The sequence below is a fragment of the Rosa rugosa genome, chromosome 2, assembly GCF_958449725.1.
Source record: "Rosa rugosa chromosome 2, drRosRugo1.1, whole genome shotgun sequence".
Lineage (NCBI taxonomy): Eukaryota > Viridiplantae > Streptophyta > Magnoliopsida > Rosales > Rosaceae > Rosa > Rosa rugosa.
Window position 1 is genome coordinate 31114867 of NC_084821.1, and position 21146 is coordinate 31136012.

Below are 21146 nucleotides of genomic sequence, written 5' to 3' on the forward strand. Positions count from 1 at the left end.
TTGGAAACATAGTCCACTGCAAGTAAGATATAGAGAAACCCATAAGATGAAGGGAATGGTCCCATGAAATCTATACCCCAGACATCAAATATTTCAACAGTTGTTATATTGGATAATGGCATTTGATCTCTAGGACCTAGATTTCCTGTTCTTTGGCATTTATCACAAGTTAAACAATAGGCATGTGCATCCCTAAATAATGTTGGCCAATAGAACCCAGACTCTAGCACCTTAAATGCGGTCTTCTTAGACCCAAAGTGACCCCCACATGCTTTAGAATGGCAAAAAGAAAGTATGGCATTATGTTCATGTTCAGGCACACATCTCCTAATCAGTTGATCAGAGCAATATTTCCATAGATAAGGTTCATCCCAAACATATTGCTTAACAGTTTTCTTAAGCCTATCTCTATGAGCACGTGACATGGTATCAGGAATCTTTCTAGAAACAATATAATTCACAATATCTGCATACCATGGTTCACTTACCTGAAGTCCAAAGAGCTACTCATCTGGAAACGTCTCCACCAGAGGGAGAGGATCTTCTGCATGCACCAAACGACTCAAGTGATCAGCTACCACGTTTTCACTACCCTTCTTGTCCTTGATTTCCACGTCAAATTCTTGCAAGAGTAGGATCCATCTGATGAGCCTTGGTTTCGCCTCCTTCTTGGTCATCAAGTATTTCAAAGCTGCATGGTCAGTATAGATAATAACCTTGGTACCAAGTAAGTAAGAACGAAACTTCTCAAGGGCAAAGACAACTGCAAGGAGCTCTTTCTCTGTAGTGGAATAGTTCATCTGTGCATCATTCAGAGTCCTCGAGGCGTAGTAGATGGCATAAGGTCGTTTGTTGACACGCTCAAAGCAAGCGCATAATTTAACCCTGAAAAGATCGTTAGTAGTATAAGCAAATAGGGATCGTTCTATTCCGGGGATTGAGGGTACACCTGTCATTTTCAAACAATTAAACAATTAAAATTAAAACAAAGTAAAATATTCACACATATATACACTATTTACGAAAAAAGGGGGGAATATTTTTGATTTTGGTTTTCCGAAAATAAAACTAAGTTAACAAAACAATTAAAATGCAAAAACATAAAAATACAAATGGAATGAGAGAACAAAGATCAAAACCAAAACTATGATTAAAATCGATTCAATTTCTAACATTGTTCATCAAAGTCATGCAAGAGGAGTTGATCATGTGAAACGTTAAAAGCAAACAATTTCCCATATTTTACTTTTCAATGCTAATTAATCTAAGTGAAAGCACAAAGACTAATCCTATCAAACATGCATTCAAGCCCTAGAAAGCTAGTCAATCATAACATGTTCAACGCAATAAACACCTAAAAAGGCTATCAACTCAAGTGTGCAACTTAGTATGAAAAAGTTCACCTAATTGCAATTCTCTTTGATTAAACTCGATTTTTGTACAAAACCTTTACTAATTTTCGATTTAAGTACACAAAACCAAAAAGTTGATTCATGTTCTTAAATTTGTAGCACCACTCATACATAAACCCTAAAAGTTTCGAACCATTTAGAATTAACATACAAGAGTTATCAATTAAACAAATTAAATCAAACAATCACACATAAGCAACTTTGAATCGCAATAAAAGAATCTGAAAATTCCTCAATTAATCATAAAATTTCAGAATTAATAATTTGTTCAAACATATATGTCAACCAGTTCATAACCAATGAAATTCAAAGCAAAGGTTACAAAGGAGAATCGGATTACACCGTGGATGAAGATGAGATGGATGATAAACGTGGTGGTCTCTTGAAACTCGAAAGCAAGCTTCAAGGTTGGAGATGGATGATGGATGCTCACGGCTATGCTTCTTCTCCCTTGGCCTTGCTTGAACTCGTGGAGATGACTAGAGGATGGAGAAAGGACTTCAAAAGCTCACGGCAAAGAGAAGTATTTTCTGATTTTTCTAAAGTCTAAACCTAAAAGAGGGGAACCTTAGACGTCTTCATTGAGGGAGTATATATAAGGAACGAATTCTTGCTCACCAAGCCGTGCACTTCTCCAAGCATTCTCACGGCAATTCTTTGATAACTCCACATAATTTCCTCCAATGCTAGCTTGCCACATAAGCCCTATGACATGGTTCAACCAATCACAAAATTCCAATTTAATTCCCTAAATAATCTTGCCGAAATATATAGAGATATTTTCTGATTTTCGTCACCAATTTCGGCAACAATATATTTAGAGAATATAGGGGACGAATCTAGACTCCTTTTAGATTCACACATATTCTCTTTCCTTTTATTTCTCCCTTGAATATCTCTTTGCCGAATTCTCTAGGGTTTTCCTTTGATTCACACGGCAAATCCCTTCTTTTCCTCTTGGCTTGGACGGCAAGGAGTCTCCTAGGGTTTATCATTCCATAAAAATTACCCTAGAAAATCTCAACCGAAATTCTCTTTGATAATTTCTGATTTTCACGCCACTTCCTTGTTTCTCTCTTAGGATTTCACGGCAACAACATCTCTAGGGTTTCATCCTTGCGTCACAACCCTAATTCCATGGGCTCTTGTGGGCCTTGATTCATTTTGCCGAAAATCCACTTCATTCTTGAGAGTTCTTGGGCCTTGTTGCTTCTTATTCAAGCCTTGTCACCTTCCAACGTCATAACACTTCATTTTTCTATTTCTTTTTCATGGTAACATTGGAAACTTCATTGGTAAGTTTTCCTCCTTTTCGCAGGGTTTCCTGGTTGAGGTAGGAGAACTTCTTTTCTTCATTTCTGCTCATTTCTGTGGCTCATTGTTCCTCATTTTTGCTCCCCTTAATGTTCGCAAGCTCCTCTTTCCATTTGTGAGTTCATTTCCACTTTTTAGCTCAGAGGTCCTGAAAATAGAAACTAATAAGAAAAATAGAAACTTTCCTAAAATGAAAAATGGCAACTTTCCTAAACTGAAAATGGGAAACTTTCTAAAAATGAAAAATAGAAACTACCGAAAATGGAAACTTACTAAAAATGATAAATAGAAACTACAAAAATAGAAACTTTCTACAAATAGGAACTTTCCCAATCAAAGAATGGAAACTTTCCTAAACAGGGTTTTAATAAGGAAATAACGCAAGAAATGTAGGGAAAAGCAAGTAAAACGTCGCATTAAAATGCTCCTATAATTTGTCCTTCCTTTGCCCCAAAACAGCTCCAACTGCGTAGTCAGAGGCATCACACATCAACTCAAAGGGCAAGGACCAATCTGGAGGTAACATGATTGGGGCAGACGTCAACATCTCCTTAAGCTTGTCAAAAGCTTCTTGACACTCCTCGTCAAAGTGAAACGCCACATCCTTTTGGAGTAGTTGGCATAGAGGTCTCGAAATCTTGGAGAAGTCCTTGATAAACCTCCTGTAAAAACCTGCATGGCCAAGGAAAGAACGAATCTCTCTCACAGAAGTGGGAGAGGGTAAGTAACGCACAATATCCACCTTGGCTTTATCAACCTCTATTCCCCTAGCAGAGACAATATGTCCTAGAACTATTCCTTGTTTAACCATAAAATGGCATTTTTCCCAGTTTAATACAAGGTTAGTTTCCATGCAACGTTTCAAAATTATCTCCAGATTATTAAGACAATCATCAAAATTCTTTCCAAAAACTGAAAAGTCATCCATGAATACCTCTATGATTTTCTCAATATAATCTGAAAAGATACTTACCATACACCTCTGAAAGGTACCTGGAGCGTTGCAAAGTCCAAAGGGCATACGTCGATAGGCAAACGTCCCAAAGGGGCAAGTGAAGGTTGTCTTCTCTTGATCTTCATTGGCTATGGCAATCTGATTGTAGCCTGAGTAGCCATCCAAGAAGCAGTAATAATCATGTCCAGCTAGGCGCTCAAGCATCTGATCAATGAATGGAAGAGGAAAGTGATCTTTCCTTGTTGTTGCGTTGAGCTTCCTATAGTCAATGCATACTCTGTGGCCTGTGACTGTCCTTTGGGGCACCAGTTAGTTCTCAGCATTCTTCACCACAGTTACCCCAGATTTCTTGGGCACAACCTGAACTGGGGAGACCCACTTGGAGTCTGAAATGGGGTAGATCACCCCACAATCAAGGAGTTTGATAACCTCCTTCTTCACAACTTCCATCATTGGAGGGTTGAGACGACGTTGAGCCTCTCTAGTGGGTTTAGACCCCTCCTCTAGAAGTATCCTATGGACGCAAGTTGTAGGGCTAATTCCCTTGATGTCCGCCAATGTCCATCCTATGGCGGTCTTGTGTTGCTTCAGCATTTCCACCAACTTCTCTTCTTGTGGAGTCGTAAGTGCAGAGGACACAATCACTGGTAAGGTCTCCTTGTCCCCTAAGTAGACATACTTCAAGTGGTCTGGAAGAGGTTTAAACTCAAGTTCTGGGGCCTGGACCACTGAAGGTAAAGTCTTGTTAGCAGATAACTGAATGGACAAAGGAGAAGTAGACTTACCTATATAGGGGGATGCCTCAAGGAAGGAGACATTTTCAATGATCTTTCCTTCACAAGTGTCCTTCAATTCCTCCTCTGAGATAGTGACGCCACCTTTTGTGTACCCTACTCCTTGTGCAAGTGTCGTGGCTAGGGTATCCTCATTCATGACATCAAACATTTTCTGTGCAAGATCATCTAAAATGTCAATAGAATAACAATCACTTACATCAAGAGGATACCTCATGGCTTCAAAAATGTTGAAGCCTATAACGTCACCATCAAACGCCATTGTGAGAGAGCCTACATACACATCAATCTTCGTCCTAGTTGTCCTTAAGAAAGGACGTCCCAAAAGCAATGGAGTGGAACTCACAGGGGAGTCCTCCATTTCCAACACATAAAAATCAGCTGGGAAGATAAGATGGTTAACCTGCACAAGCACATCTTCCAACAAACCTCTAGGGTATGCATTGGATCTGTCAGCTAACTGAATTATAACATTATCAGATTTAAGCTCCCCTAGACCTAGGGTTTCATAAACAGAATAGGGCATAACATTAACAGATGCACCTAGTTCTAGCATGGCATTCTTAAATCTAGAGTTACCAATAGTACACGGAATAGTAAAGCTTCCAGGATCCTTACACTTTGGAGGAATTTTCCTCTGAATCAAGGCAGAGACATTCTCACTTACCTTTACCACCTCCTTTTCACGGTTTACTCTCCTAGTAGTGCAAAGCTCTTTGAGGAACTTGGCATACTTAGGGACTTGCTTGATGGCCTCTAGGAGGGGGTAAGTTCACTTGCACCTTCTTGAAAGTTTCCAAGATAGCTTGGTCACTCTCATCCTTCTTAGATTGGGCAAACCTGCGTGGAAAGGGCATGCAAGAAGAAGAAGGGTTAACAATAACCGAATTTGATAAGTTAGAATTAGTACCTTTAATTTCCGGTTTTGCCTTTAATGGTGAGGACGCCTTGGTTTCTTCTTTGGACGTTGCAGGGTCCTTCTCAATACCCAACTTGGTGGGTTCTTGGTCTTCCTCAATCTCTATGCTCACTTGGGCATCCTTGGCTCTTTTAGGTTGATCCATTGTAGTCACAACTGATGCATTCTCCACATTACCCTTAGGGTTAGGTATTGTGACACTAGGGAGCTTCCCAGTCTCATGAATCTTGCACATGAAGTCCACAACTTGGCCCATCTGCTTCTTGAGGTCCGCAATGTCCTTAGTATGGGTCTGTTGTCCTTGAATCAAAGCCTAAGTAGAGTTTGTCAAGGCTTGTGTAGAGCTAGTCAAGGCCTCCAACGTTTTGTCATAATGGGAGTTGGAATTCCCTGAGTGCTGTTGAGGAGGAGGCATGTAAGGCCTTTGAAAAGATGATCCTTGGAATGAAGGCCCTTGAGGACGTTGGAAGTTCCCACCAAGAGGATTCTGAACGTTTTCATTGTTGGTCCACTTGAAGTTGGGATGGTCCCTCCATCCTGGGTTGTAAGTATTGGAATAAGGGTCATGCCTAGGACGTTGAGGTCCTCCTTGATATCCTCCAATAGCATTTGCGGATTCCCATCCTCCATTTTCATTGAGTTGAGGGCATTGATCTGTAACATGCCCTTGCATAGAGCATACCCCACAAGCTATTGGTGCACTTGGTCCCTTGGAACTTATCACTTGGTTCATGAGGAGAGTAAGCTTATTCAGTTGGTCTTCAATGGCAGTATTCTTGCTCATCTCATGCACCCTACGAGTAGAGTGTCCTACCCCCTCATATTGTTGGGTATTTGATACGCTCAAAGCAAGCGCATAATTTAACCCTGAAATGTCATTAGTAGTATAAAGTAAATAGGGATCGTTCTATTCCGGGGATTGAGGGTACACCTGTCATTGACAAACAATTAAACAATTAAAATTAAAACAAAGTATAATATTCACACACATATACACTATTTACGAAACAAGGGGGGTATTTTTGATTTTGGTTTTCTTCGAAAATTAAACTAAGTTAACAAAACAATTAAAATGCTAAAACATAAAAATACAAATGGAATGCAAGAACAAAGATCAAAATCGAAACATATGATTAAAGTTGATTCAAGTTCATCATTGTTCATCATAGTCATGCAAGAGGAATTGATCATGTGAAACGTTCAAAGCAAACAATTTCCCATATTTTACTTTCAACGCTAATTAATCTAAGTGAAAGCACATAGACTAATCCTATCAAACATGCATTCAAGCCCTAGAAAGCTAGTCAATCATACATGTTTAACGCAATAAGCATCTAGAAAGGCTATCAATTCAAATGTGCAACTTAGTATGAAAAAGTCCACCTAATTGCAATCTTCTTTGATTAAATTCGGTTTTTGTACAAAACCTTTACTACTTATTGATTTAAGAACACAAAACCAAAAAGTTGATTCATATTCTTAAATTCGTAGCACCAATTATATAAAAACCCTAAAAGTTTCGAACCCTTTAAGATTAACATACAAAAGATTTCTATCATGCAAATTTAATCAAACACTCACACATAAGCAACCATAAATCGCAAAACATGAATCTGAAAATTAACAATTAATCATAGAATTTCAGAATTCGAAAATTGTTCAAACACATGTGTCAACTAGGGCATAACCAACGAAAATTACAAAGCAAAGGTTACAAGGAGAATCGGATTACACCGTGATGAAGATGGGATGAATGGTCTCTTGAATTTCGAAAGCAATCTTCAAGGATGGTGATGGATGATGTGCACGGCTTGTCCTCTTCTTCCTTGGCCTTGCTTGAACTTCGTGGTTGCCCTAGAGGATGGAGAAGAACACGGCTAGGCTAGAGAGAGTTTTCTGATTTTTTTCTAAAGTTGTAAAACGCAAAAGTGGGAACCCTTGACGTTGAGAGAAGAGAGGAATATATAGGGGACGGCTTCTTGGTCTCCAAGGCCGTGTAAAACCCTAGAGAAACTCACGGCAATTCTTGTTAACTCCACATAATTCCCTCCAATGAAATCTTGCCAAGTAAGCCCTATGATGTGTCTCAACCAATCACATAATTTCCTAGAATATTTCCCTTGATTTTCTTGCCGAAATACCATGACAATAATCTGATTTTATCTCTTGTATTTCGGCCAAAACTCCTTTAGAGATTCTAGGAATGAATCTAGTCACCTTTTGGGAGCTTTTTGTGTTCAACACATCTTCTCTTTCCTTTTATTTCTCCCTCAAAAATCTCCATCGAAATCTCTTTTTATTTTCTGATTTTTCCCACGGCAAAACCCTAGTTTCTCTCTTCATTTTGGACGGCAACTTCTCTAGGGTTTCTCTTGACTTGGACGGCAATCTTCTAGGGTTTGTCTCCAAGTAAATCTCTTTCCATAAAAATAGCCCTAGAAAATCTCAACCGAAATCTTCTAGGTTCTTCTTGATTCTCACGCCATCTCCTTGTTTCTCTCTTTGGTTTTCACGGCAAAACATCTCTAGGGTTAGGGTTTTGCGTCTCAAACCCTAATGTCATGGGCTTAGATGGGCCTTGGTCCATTTTGCCGAAAATCCACTTAATTCTTGAGAGTTCTTGGGCCACGTTGCTTCATCTTCAAGTCTTCATATTTTCCAACGCAAAACACTTCATTTCTTTCATTTCTTTTCATAGTTGCGTTGGAAACTTCATTGGTAAGCTCTCCTCCAGTTCGCATGGTTTCCTGGTTGCACTAGGAAAGCTTGTTTCTTCATTTCTGCTCAAATGTGTGGTCCAATGTTCTTCATTTTTGTTCCCCTTGGTGATCGCAAGCTCCTCCTTCCATTTGTGTGTTCATTTCCACTTTTGAACTCGGAGGTCCTGAAAATAGAAACTAGTATGAGAAATAGAAACTTTCCTAATTCGAAAAATAGAAACTTACCAAAACTGAAAATGGGAAACTTTCTAAAAATGAAAAATAGAAACTACTGAAAATGGAAACTTACTAAAAATGATAAATAGAAACTACAAAAATAGAAACTTTCTACAAATAGGAACTTTCCCAATCAAAGAATGGAAACTTTCCTAAACAGAGTTTTACTAAGGAAATGACGCAAGAAATGTAAGGAAATGCAGTTAAAACGTCGCATTAAAATGCTCCTATCAAATTCCCCCACACTTAGCTTTTGCTAGTCCCTTAGCAAAATCAAACAAAGACACACACTAAGACTCAACGAAAATTAAAGACTCAAACAAACAAAAACTCTATTGCCCTTCAACTATTTGTCTCAGCAATCTCTTACTTTCACAACACCAAGATTAGCACTTTACCAAGAATAAATGTTTAGGCATTCGAGAGTTAATTAAAACACATAATTCACATATACACAAGTAGGACTTGGTTGGAACAATGGTGATGGTTTCTGTTAAGCATGCTTCAAACAAGTTTGATTCAATTCCTCACAAGGTATATCCACTCTTTCTTCTCTCAGATCATGGTAATGCTTAAAAGCTTATACACTCAAGTATATGTGAAAGATAGCAAGTATATCACATAATGCAAGAAACGAAAGCACAAGTATAATTTTCTTTAAAGATCTCATGAAGGATATCAACTACTTGCACAGATGGACCCAAGCCATAGGTTCAACTCTTGCAACTCATCTCCACATCAAGGGCTGTCCCATCTTAAGGATCAAGAAGGTCTTCTCAAGGGTTGTAATGGGGCCATGGCTCAAGGTTTAAAGAAACGAAGGGTAAGGAATTTAACAAAGTGTCCTAAAAACCTAGTAGAGCTTATGTAAATGTAGAGAGTCCTCTAGAAATCCACCAAGTATGCAAAAACGTCACAATCCCATGGGGGTGTTATAAAGGGGCCTAATGTCTTCATGTTGGGCCCAATCTTCATTGTAAACTTCCCTTGAATCTAGTGAAATGGACAAAGGCCAAATTTTTCTGTAGTGGGCCTTCAATTCAAAGCAAACTCCGAGATCACTAAGTATGAGGTACTAAAGTCCATAAACATATTCTCTTTTCTTTTTCTTAGCCGTTTACATATTTTCATTTTTTCCTTTTTCTTTTTCTCGGCTTTTTCATACATTTTTCATTCATGGACAAGTTTACCCCCACACTTGAACCTTCACCTCTTCTTATTCTTCAAAATTGACGTCAAAATTCTTCAAGTAAAGTCTCAATTTAGCTCCACTAAGTCCTTAGGACAAAGGGTAGGGTTATAGCTATACTAAGGCTTAGGTTAAAGATTTTAAGGGTGATGAAAGAAAAGGCTTAACGTAGGCTCAAAGGGGTTTATCTAGGGGAGTCCCACGACGGGCACAATTAGGGACACAGGTTCATTTGGCAATGGTGGTAGTTCCTAGGGTGCCTCTATCCCTTCCAGAATCAGGGCCATATATTGATATCACGTCTCAACAAGCACAAGAGCGAATTCTAGCATTCTCTAGTCCATCAAACTTAATCTATGGCAAGTAGTCAATCAAGATGAAAGAATAATGAGATCATCAAAACATCGCCAAGAAATTAAGAATATATATTTCATTCACTCCAAGAAAAAGGGACATGGCACAATTATCTCACATGGGTTTATATGAATCAAACTCATCTTAACATGCTCATATTCTGTACCAAAGTTTCGAAATCCATATCCACTACAAGGCACATATTTTTCATATATCTCAATTAACCAAAGAATACCATTTTAAGTCATCTCAATTTTGTGATCCTCTTTTAGTCATGATTTCAGAGATATAGAATCATCCTAGACAGTTGAAAGGGCATCCTAAGACTCAAAACAAAAACAAAAGCAACGAAATTTTTATTTTTATGACATTTTTCGATTTTTTTTTTGTATTTTTCAATATATATGACTCAAAACAAAAATGTAAATCCCTTCCCCCACACTTAAATATTGCATTGTCCTCAATGTAATCAATTATAAGCATGCAATGAAACACTTAAGCATATAGAGATGGAATTTACGAAAATAAAGTTCAAAGACAAACAAAAAGCATAAAATAAAGAAGTAGGGAGGAAAAAGAGCAAATCTGCGTTGAAGGCTCCTCCACAGCTACTTCTGAATTGGGTTGCCTCCCAAGCAGCGCTTAATGTTTATAGTCTTTCAGCCTAGACTTGGTTTCCTCTCGTCCTCAGTTGGGTGGGCCTTCAGAGCCTCCTTTTGGGTTTGGAATTGTGTTGCTCGGAAGCCTACCAGTTTCATGAAACTTGGTCATGAAGTCCACCACTTGTCCCATCTGCGTTTTGAGTTCAGCAATGTCCTTGGTGTGGGTCTGTTGTCCTTGCATCAAAGTCTGTGTGGCACTAGTCAATGCCTGAGTAGAATTAGTCAATGCCTCAATAGTCTTATCATAGTAGGAGTTTGAATTCCCTGAGTTGTGTTGAGGAGGCATGTAAGGCCTTTGAAAAGAAGGTCCTTGAAATGAAGGTCCTTGAGGACGTTGGAAACTCCCACCAAGAGGATTCTGAACATTCTCATTGTTGGTCCACTTGAAGTTGGGGTGATCCCTCCATCCAGGGTTATAGGTATTCGAATATGGATCATACCTTGGACGTTGGGGACCCCCTTGGTTCCCTTGATAGCCTCCTATGGCATTCACAGACTCCCAACCACCACTCTCACTTAGTTGAGGACATTGATCCGTAGGATGTCCTTGGGTAAAGCATACCCCACAAGCAGAAGGTCCTCCTTGGCCTTGAATAGTCGCTACCTTGTTCACAAGAAGGGTGAGTTTGCTCAATTGATCCGCAATGGCAGGACTAGTGCTCACCTCATTGACCCTACGAGTGGTCTGTCTCACACCCTCATACTGTTGAGTGTTTAGGGCACGATTTTCAATAAGTTCCTTTCCAGCTGCAGGTGACTTGTCCACAAAAGCTCCTCCAGCTGCAGCATCAAGCATTTGCCTCTCTAAGGGTAAGAGTCCCTCATAAAAGCATGTCAGTAGGGTCTCATCCTTCATCTGATGTTGAGGACATTGGGCAAGTAGGGAATTGAACCTCTCAAAATAGGCGGAATAGGACTCATCTGGAGCTTGTTCAATTCCACTGAGCTTCTTCCTGAGTGTGATGACCTTTGAAGCTGGAAAGTATTTTTCCAAGAAGGCCTTCCTCATTGTTTCCCAAGAGGTGATACGTCCAGCAGGAATCTCATATAGCCAATCTTTGGCTCTGTCAGCTAAGGAGAATGGAAATGCCTTCATCTTCAGAATGTTCTCATCTGCTCCCTGTGGTTGCATGTTAGAACACACAACCTGAAATGCTCTAAGATGCTTGTTGGCGTCCTCCATAGGAAGCCCATGGAACATAGGGAGTTGGTGCAATAGTCCACTCTTCAGCTCAAACTCTGCATTTCTTCCTGCAGCAGGGGCAGGGTACAGAATGCCTGTAGGGGGTCCTCCCTCAACTGTTGCTGTGGATAGTTCCCTAATGGATGCCATTCTCTCTTCGTGAACTTCTTCAGGTGGTGGTGAAGGTGGTGGTGTAGAGTTAGATGAAATCACAGGTGAAGGTGAACGTGAAGGAGGAGATGGAGTAGGTGTAGGTGATGTGGACTCCTCAGAAGAATAGATCCTCTTCCCTTGCTCGTTAAATTTGTAATTTTTGAATGACAAAGAGGAAGGTCTTCTGTACTCAAGTTGTGGAGGATTCTTCAAACGAGCAAGTCTTTCTTCAATCTCTCGTACACTAGGGATTTTAGAAGACTCGGTCATTCATGGATATCCTGAACAACATTAAGAAGTACACAAGTTAGTAAATTACAAAATACAAGAAATACAAATTAATATTTTATACAAAAACGTCACTATTCACAATGCAACAAAAGAGACTTCCAAATTTTGTACAAGTAAGAGAAGTAAGAAAATAGACCAATTTACAATTGAAAGTTATGTACAAGTATTTTATTTTTGTCATGGAAATGTCATAAACAAAGTTAATAACTTAATTGATTCCAAGTTGTAAGTCGAGCCCAATAGAAACCACTACTATTGGTGAGCTACGATATAGGGATAGTCGCTTAGACATAAGTCACTTTCCTTTGTTTCAGAAGGCCAGATAGCCAGATTAAGAGGTAAGTGAGAGGGAGGACTCATTTTGGTGATACTACGGAGGCTACTCCCTCATTGAGGTTTACGCCCCTATTGGCTACTTCCACATTGTGGTTTACGCACAGTCTGTAGTATCTCTGAGATCCAATTTGAACCCATCACCCAGGGTCTCAACCTAAGACACCATCTGTAATGCCCCTTACTCAGCTTGGAAATTACTCATGTGTTAAACTGTTCTCCAAGTGTTAATAAAGGCCGCCCTCAACCTCATAAGACCTTAGAAAGGTACGAATGAAGGGTTAAGGCCAATATTAACAAAAGGGCCCTTGTCTACTCATACGATTTTACACACTCACAACAATTAAATAATTAACAAAATTTATAACTCCATTTTTATTATCTTTAATTTTATTTCTTTGCAAGTAAAATTAGACACAAAACACACAAAACTTTCACACAAAGTACAAAACGTCACTATTCACATCTAATTAACTTTTTTTTTTTTTTTTTTTTTTTTCTTCGTTTTCTTTTCTTCTTTTTCTTCTTTTAATTTACAATTATTTTCAACACTTAGGTACGGGAACAGGGAATCTCAGAGTGCAATGGGCTGTAACAGCTTCCTTTCCGAGATTATGTTTAATCCAATATACCTTAAGTGTCACAACAATTTCTTACATTTTCGTTTGTCATAAATATTATTGATATCAAATTTAATTCCAAGCGGTAAATCAAGTGGACGTGCGGCCCAAGTATAATCGTCTAGACACTAAGTCCCTCCTACATCCTTTGGGCAACCTTACTGAAATGGCCAGGTAGGGGAGGGCGAACACAAGAGGTAGGATCCATTTTGGCATAGGCTACTCCCTCATTGAGGTTTACGCCCATTTGTAAGCACTTCTGAATCCAGAACCCGTTATGAACGTTGTCCCCTTCCTAGACACCATCTCACATAGGCTATACTTACTTGGATATAAAAGGTCCTAAGTGTGAAGACAGTTCAATGAATGTTAATAAAGGCCGCCCTCAACCATAAGGGACCTGAACTAGGTACCAATGAGGGGTTTAGGCCAATATTAATAAACACGACTTCACCTATTCCTTCTTTAATTTACAACTCACAATTAAACTCGTGTTCAACAATAAAAATAACAACCTAAGTAATTAATCTACTAATTTTCGACAATTACAAAATAATTAACAAGTAATTTTTTTTTTTTTTTTTCGGTCACAATATAAACAAAACATATTATTCACACAGTGACAAATGATTTTTCAATCCCCGGCAGCGGCGCCAAAAATTGATACGCTTAAAGCAAGCGCATAATTTAACCCTGAAAAGATCGTTAGTAGTATAAGCAAATAGGGATCGTTCTATTCCGGGGATTGAGGGTACACCTGTCATTTTCAAACAATTAAACAATTAAAATTAAAACAAAGTATAATATTCACACATATATACACTATTTACAAAAAAGGGGGGTTATTTTTTATTTTGATTTTCAAAAAATAAACTAAGTTAAGAAAATAATTAAAATGCAAAAACATAAAAATACGAATGGAATGAGAGAACAAAGATTAAAACCAAAACTATGATTAAAATCGATTCAAGTTCTAACATTGTTCATCAAAGTCATGCAAAAGGAGTTGATCATGTAAATCGTTAGAAAGCAAACAATTCCCATATTTTACTTTTCAATGCTAATTAATCTAAGTGAAAGCACAAAGACTAATCCTATCAAACATGCATTCAAGCCCTAGAAAACTAGTCAATCATCACATGTTCAACGCAATACGCACCTAGAAAGGCTATCAACTCAAGTGTGCAACTTAGTATGAAAAAGTCCACCTAATTGCAATTTTCTTTGATTAAATCCGATTTTTGCACAAAACCTTTACTACTTTTCGATTTAAGTACACAAAACCAAAAAGTTGATTCATGATGCGTCTAAAATAGCCTCACAATTTAACCCTGCAAAAATGTAGTTGTCAGTATAGGATAAACAGGGATCGTTCAGTCCGGGGATTGTAGGGTACACCTACACAAAAAGGTCAATTAACAAATAAAAGAATAAAATGGGGGTTTTGAGATTTGGTTCCTAATCTACTTAAAATAAAAAAAAACGAAAGAAATAAACCTATATACAATTATCGACTTCCCTAACCTAGACCAATACCACTCAGAAATTTATTTCAACATGGTACAAAACTGTGCCCATCTTAAATGCCTAGATAAGAGCCCAAATGAAAAGCCTCAGCGGATCAATCCATTTATCTAATTCGTTCTAATGTAGGCTTGGATCGGAAAAGTCCTTACCAAGCCTAACACTACTAGTTTTTGAAAACACTCAGCGTAATTCTCTTAACTAGTAGTATTATCTAACCCTCGAATCAACTCACACGTGCAAATTAACCATTACACATAGAATTTAACACGTAATTTCCAGAATCGTTTAATCATTAAAGCATGATTTTTACCACTTTTTAGAACTAATTGCTACTTGTTTAACTCAGCGCCTTAACAAATAACAATTACCCTTGGCAAATTAAGCAAACACACAAGAATACTCAGCGTGATTCTAGTATGCAAACTTATTAACTTAACTCTGAAAATTACCTAAACACGTAAAAGGGCACAAGATTGTAACATGCATCATAAAAGAATTCTCGAAATTAACTCAATAATAAACTGAAAATCTCAAAAATATTAATAAAAATATTCTGAAAATTTCATGTCTCCAATTACACAACTCGAAAATTGAAACACACAAAACCGAAACAAAAATTATAAGTAGAGTCATAGTTACACTTTGAAGCTTTCCTCAGCGACTTAGCAACAAGGTGATGAACTTGTCTCTGCAATGGTGGTGGAGCGTCCTTGACTCAGCGCCTAAGAACTTTGTAGAATGATGGATGGATGGTGGTCACGGTCTTGTAAGTGTTGGAGATTTGAGGAGTGAATTGGGCAGAGTCTCGGAAAAGTTTTTGGCCAGGAAGTGATCTTGGCTAGGAAGTGATGAAAATTCTGTTATGGACGTTGCCTATTTATAGGGGAGCATTGGTTGGCTTTTGTCGATCATACCCTTCATCATTGGACGGATGGGATTGCATCATAATTCCTTTAATTTTCCAACTGAAAACGTCTCCTTTATGGCCTTAATTTATCTCATAATGGGGTCTTTTAACAGCTGAAACGTCTTTCTCCTTTATTTATTTTCCAGTTGAAACATCTTTCTCCTTTATTCCCCTTCTTCATTGCTTGGTCAAACGTCTTAAATTTCCTACAAAAAGGTGGAGAATATCAGATTTTTTTTTAGAGAAAATAAAGGGAATTAAAATGTAAAGACCGCAAAAACGTCGACTGTAAGGAATCTTGATCCCGTTAGGATTTTTTTCATAAATTTCGCATTTTGCGCCTATTTTACGCCAAACACTGTACAAGACTCTTAAACTGACTCGATGACTCAAAACACGAAACTTAAGGGAGAAACAAGGCTAAAATGGGGCATATACTCAATAATATCGTCGCACTTTATGCTCCTATCAATTCATGTTCTTAAATTCGTAGCACCACTCATACATAAACCCTAAAAGTTTCGAACCATTTAGAATTAACATACAAGAGTTATCAATTAAACAAATTTAATCAAACAATCACACATAAGCAACTTTGAATCACAATAAAAGAATCTGAAAATTCCTCAATTAATCATAAAATTTCAGAATTAATAATTTGTTCAAACATATATGTCAACTAGTTCATAACCAACGAAATTCAAAGCAAAGGTTACAAAGGAGAATCGGATTACACCGTGGATGAAGATGAGATGGATGATAAACGTTGTGGTCTCTTGAAACTCCAAAGCAAGCTTCAAGGTTGGAGATGGATGATGGATGCTCACGGCTATGCTTCTTCTCCCTTGGCCTTGCTTGAACTCGTGGAGATGACTAGAGGATGGAGTAGCTTGCGGCTATGCTAAGAAGATTTTCTGATTTTTCTAAGTTGTAGAACGTAAAGAAGGGGGGGGGGGGGGGGGGGGGGGGGAACTTGACGTCTAGAGGAGGTGAGTATATATAGGGAACGGCATGCTTGGTCACCAAGCCGTGTGAACCTCATGGAATTAATCTGAAAATTCCACATAATTTCCTCCAATAATATCTTGCCAAATAAGCCCTATGAGGTGGTCCAACCAATCACAAAATTCCATTTAATTCCCTAATAATCTTGGCCGAAATAACATGGATATATTCTGATTTTATACTTTAAATTCGGCCAAAACTCTTTAGGGAATATAGGAATGTATCTAGACTTCTTTTGAGCTTTTCTTGGTCTCCACCTTTTTCTCTTTCCTTTTATTTCTCCCTTGAATCTCTCTTGGCGTCATCTTTGCTAGGGTTTTCACGTTATTCCTCCTTTATCTCATAGCTTTGGACGGCAAATCCCCAAGATAATCTCCAAGTGTATTTTCCTTCCATAACAATTACCCTAGAAAATCTCAACCGAAATTCTCTTTGATAATTTCTGATTTTCACGCCACTTCCTTGTTTCTCTCTTAGGATTTCACGGCAACAACATCTCTAGGGTTTACTCTTGCGTCACAACCCTAATTCCATCGGCTCTGGTGGGCCTTTGATCCATTTGCCGAAAATCCACTTCATACTTGAGAGTTCTTGGGCCTTGTTGCTTCAACTTCAAGCCTTGTCATCTTCCCAACGCCATAACACTTTATTTTTCCATTTCTTTTTCATAGTAACGTTGGAAACTTCATTGGTAAGCTTTCCTCCTTTTCGTAGGGTTTCCTGGTTGAAGTAGGAGAACTTCTTTTCTTCATTTCTGCTCATTTCTGTGGTCCATTGTTCCTCATTTTTGCTTCCCTTGATGTTCGCAAGCTCCTCTTTCCATTCGTGAGTTCATTTCCACTTTTTAGCTCGGAGGTCCTGAAAATAGAAACTAATAAGAAAAATAGAAACTTTCCTAAAATGAAAATTGGCAACTTTCCTAAACTGAAAATGGGAAACTTTCTAAAAAATGAAAAATAGAAACTACCGAAAATGGAAACTTACTAAAAAAGATAAATAGAAACTACAAAAATAGAAACTTTCTACAAATAGGAACTTTCCCAATCAAAGAATGGAAACTTTCCTAAACAGGGTTTTAATAAGGAAATAACGCAAGAAATGTAGGGAAAAGGAAATAACTCAAGAAATGTAGGGAAAAACAAGTAAAACGTCGCATTAAAATGCTCCTATCAGGAAGTTTGGCCGAATTTAAACTAGAAAAATCAGAAATTATCTCAAGGTATTTCGGCAAGATTTCTAGGGAATTAAAAGAGAATTTTGTGATTGGTTGAACCACCTCATAGGGCTTATGTGGCAAGCAAGCATTGGAGGAAATTATGTGGAGTTATCACATTGTTGCCGTGAGAATATTGCGGAAGCACACGGCTTGGAGAGCAAGGATGCCGTGCTCCTATATATACTCCCCCTTTCTCAACGTCAAGGGCTCCTCTCCATACAATTTACACTTTAGAAAAAAATCAGAAAATCTTCTTAGCTTAGCCGTGAGTTTCTCCATCCTCTAGGGCAAGCCACGAAGTTCAAGCAAGGCCAAAGAAGAGAAGAAGAAGCCGTGACTTATTCCTCCACCATCCACCTTTGAAGCTTGCTTTCAAGTTCAAAGGATTCATCGTTATTCATCCATCATCATCTTCCATCCACGGTGTAATTCAACCTCTACTTTGTAACCTTTGCTTTGTATTTCATTGGTTTTGTTCTAGTTGACATATATGTTTGAATGAATATTAATTTCTGGAATTTTATATGATTGAATGAAATTTTCAGATTCATATTATTGTTCTTCGAAAGTTGCTTATGTGAGTTTGTTTAATTAAATTTGCGTTATAGATATCTTTTGTATTTTAATCTTATGTGGTTCGAAACACTTAGGGTTTTGATATGAATGTTGCTAGGTTTAAGAACATAAAATCAAGTTTTTGTTTTGTGTAAACTTGAATCAAAGTAGTAAAGGTTTTGTACAAAGATCGAATTTAATTAACGAGGATTGCAATTAGGTGGACTTTTCCATACTTGATGCGCTTTTTGCAAGCGCATAATTTAACCCTGAAATATCGTTAGTAGTATAAGCAAATAGGGATCGTTCTATTCTGGGGATTGAGGGTACACCTGTCATTGTCAAACAATTAAACAATTAAAATTAAAACAAAGTATAATATTCACAAATATATTCACAACTATAAACATTTTACACGAAAAGGGGGGATTTTGTTTTTGGTTTTTCGAAAATAAAACTAGGTTAACAAAACAATTAAAATGCAAAAACATAAAAATACGAATGGAATGAGAGAACAAAGATCAAAACCGAAACTTATGATTAAAATTGATTCAAACCCTAATATTGTTCATCTAAGTCATGAGAAAGGAGTTGATCATGTGAAACATTCGAAAGCAAATGAATTCCCATTTTTTACTTTTCAATGCTAATTAACCTAAGCGAAAGCACCTAGATTAATCCTATCAAACATGCAATCAAACCCTAGAAAGCTAGTCAATCATGTCATGTTTAACGCATTACACATAGAGAAAGGCTATCAACTCAAGTGTACAACTTAGTATGGAAAAGTCCACCTAATTGCAATTCTCTTTAATTAAATTCGATCTTTGTACAAAACCTTTACTACTTTGATTCAAGTTTACACAAAACGAAAAAACGATTTCATGTTCTTAAACCTAGCACCAATTATATCGAAACCCTAAGTGTTTGCAACCACATAAGATTAAAATACAAAAGTTATCTATAACGCAAATTTAATTAAACAAACCCACATAAGCAACTCTCGAAGAACAATAATATGAATCTGAAAATTTCATTCAATCATATAAAATTCCAGAAATTAATAACTTTGTTCAATCATGAATGTCAACTAAAACAAACCAACGAAATTCAAACAAAGGTTACAAAGTAGAGGTCGAATTACACCGTGGATGGAAGATGAGGATGAATGATTTTCGTTGTGATCCTTGAAGCTTGAAAGCAAGTCTTCAATGGTGGATGGTGGAGGAATAGTCACGGCTCCTTCTTCTCCCTTCGGCCTTGCTTGAACTCCGTGGCTTGCTTTAGAGGATGGAGAGAAAATGGAAGAAGCTCACGGCAACAATATAATTTTTCTGAATTTTTCTAAGGGATGTGGAACCCTTTTCAACGTCAAAGAGGTGGGTATATATAGGAGCACGGCTAGGGTTCACAAAGCAATCAGAAATTTCCACATAGCTTCCACCAATGAGAATTCGCCAAGTAAGCTTTGTGATGTAGTCCAACCAATCATAGAATGCCAAGTAATCCGTGTGATGTGTTCCAACCAATCAAAATTCTCTAAAATACCTCCCTAATATTTAATTGCCGAATTTCCTTGGAATTATTCTGATTTTCTTCATGAATTTCGGCAAATATTCCTTTAGGGAATTTAGGGATGCACCTAGACACGTTTTCAGCTTTTCTTGGTCTCCACCTTTTTCTCTTTCCTTTTATTTCTCCCTTGAATCTCTCTTGGCGTCATCTCCTTGATTATTTCTGATTTTCACGTTGGCAATCACACCAAATTATTCCTCCAACAATATTTCCTTCCCATAAAAGTCTCCCAAGAAAATCTCTCCTTGAAATCCTCAATCAATCATCTTTAATTCCCATGTTGTCACCTTGTTTTTCCTTATGTATTACACGGCAAATTTAATCCCCAAGGAAAATATATTTTCCTTTTTAAAAACTCTTCCTTGATTTCCTCTTGGCATTATATTTTCTGATTTTCCACGTCATTTCCTTGCCATGTCATCTTCATGAAGCTTCTCTTTCCATTTATGAACTCAATTCAGCTTATTTATTCCAAAGACCTGAAAATAGAAGCTTTCTAAAATAAGAAATGGAAACTTTCCTAAACTAAAATGGAAACTTTCTAAAAATGGAAAATAGAAACTACAAAACGGAAACTTTCTACAATTAGGAACTTTCCCAATCAAAGAATGGAAACTTTCCTAAACAGAGTTTTATTAAGGAAATAACGCAGGAAATGTAGGGAAATAGCAGTTAAAACGTAGCATTAAAATGCTCCTATCAAATTCCCCCACACTTAGCTTTTGCTAGTCCCTTAGCAAAATCACACAAAGACTCAACTAAGACTCAACGAAAATTTAAAGACTCTACACAAACAATGACTCTATTTCCCTTCAACTTTTTGTCTCAGCAATCTCTTACTTTCACAACATCAAGATTAGCACTCAACCAAGAATCAATGTTTAAGCATTCAAGAGTTAATTAAGACATATAATCCGTACATACACAAGTAGGACTTGGTTGTAACAATGGGGTTAAGCTTAGCATGCTTCAGACAAGTATGATTCAAATCTCACAAAGTATATCCCTCTTTCTTCTCTCAGATCATGGCAATGCTTAAAAGCTTATAATCACTCAAGTATATGTGAGAGAACATATTTTAAGGCATTCAAATAGCTCACATATATAAGAAACGAAAAGCACTTTGTGAATATAATTTTTTCAAAAGATCTCATGAAGGATACCAACTACTTGCACGAATGGACTGCCATAGGATACCAACTCTTGTAACTCATCTCCACATCAAGGGCTGTCCCATCTTAAGGAT

At 37.6% G+C, this 21146-nt stretch overlaps 1 protein-coding gene across 1 annotated transcript in view; it reads right to left on the bottom strand.

The window, feature by feature from the left end:
- Positions 1–480: 480 nt before the first annotated feature.
- LOC133730631 (uncharacterized) overlaps positions 481–21146 on the bottom strand; it is a 120253-nt gene continuing 99587 nt past the window's right edge. Inside the window, exons 5-7 of the mRNA XM_062158183.1 lie at positions 3165–3844; positions 593–853; positions 481–488 (exon numbers count right to left, since the gene is read on the bottom strand). Of these exons, the coding sequence (XP_062014167.1) occupies positions 481–488; positions 593–853; positions 3165–3844 (949 nt within the window). The remainder of the gene's footprint in view (positions 489–592; positions 854–3164; positions 3845–21146) is intronic.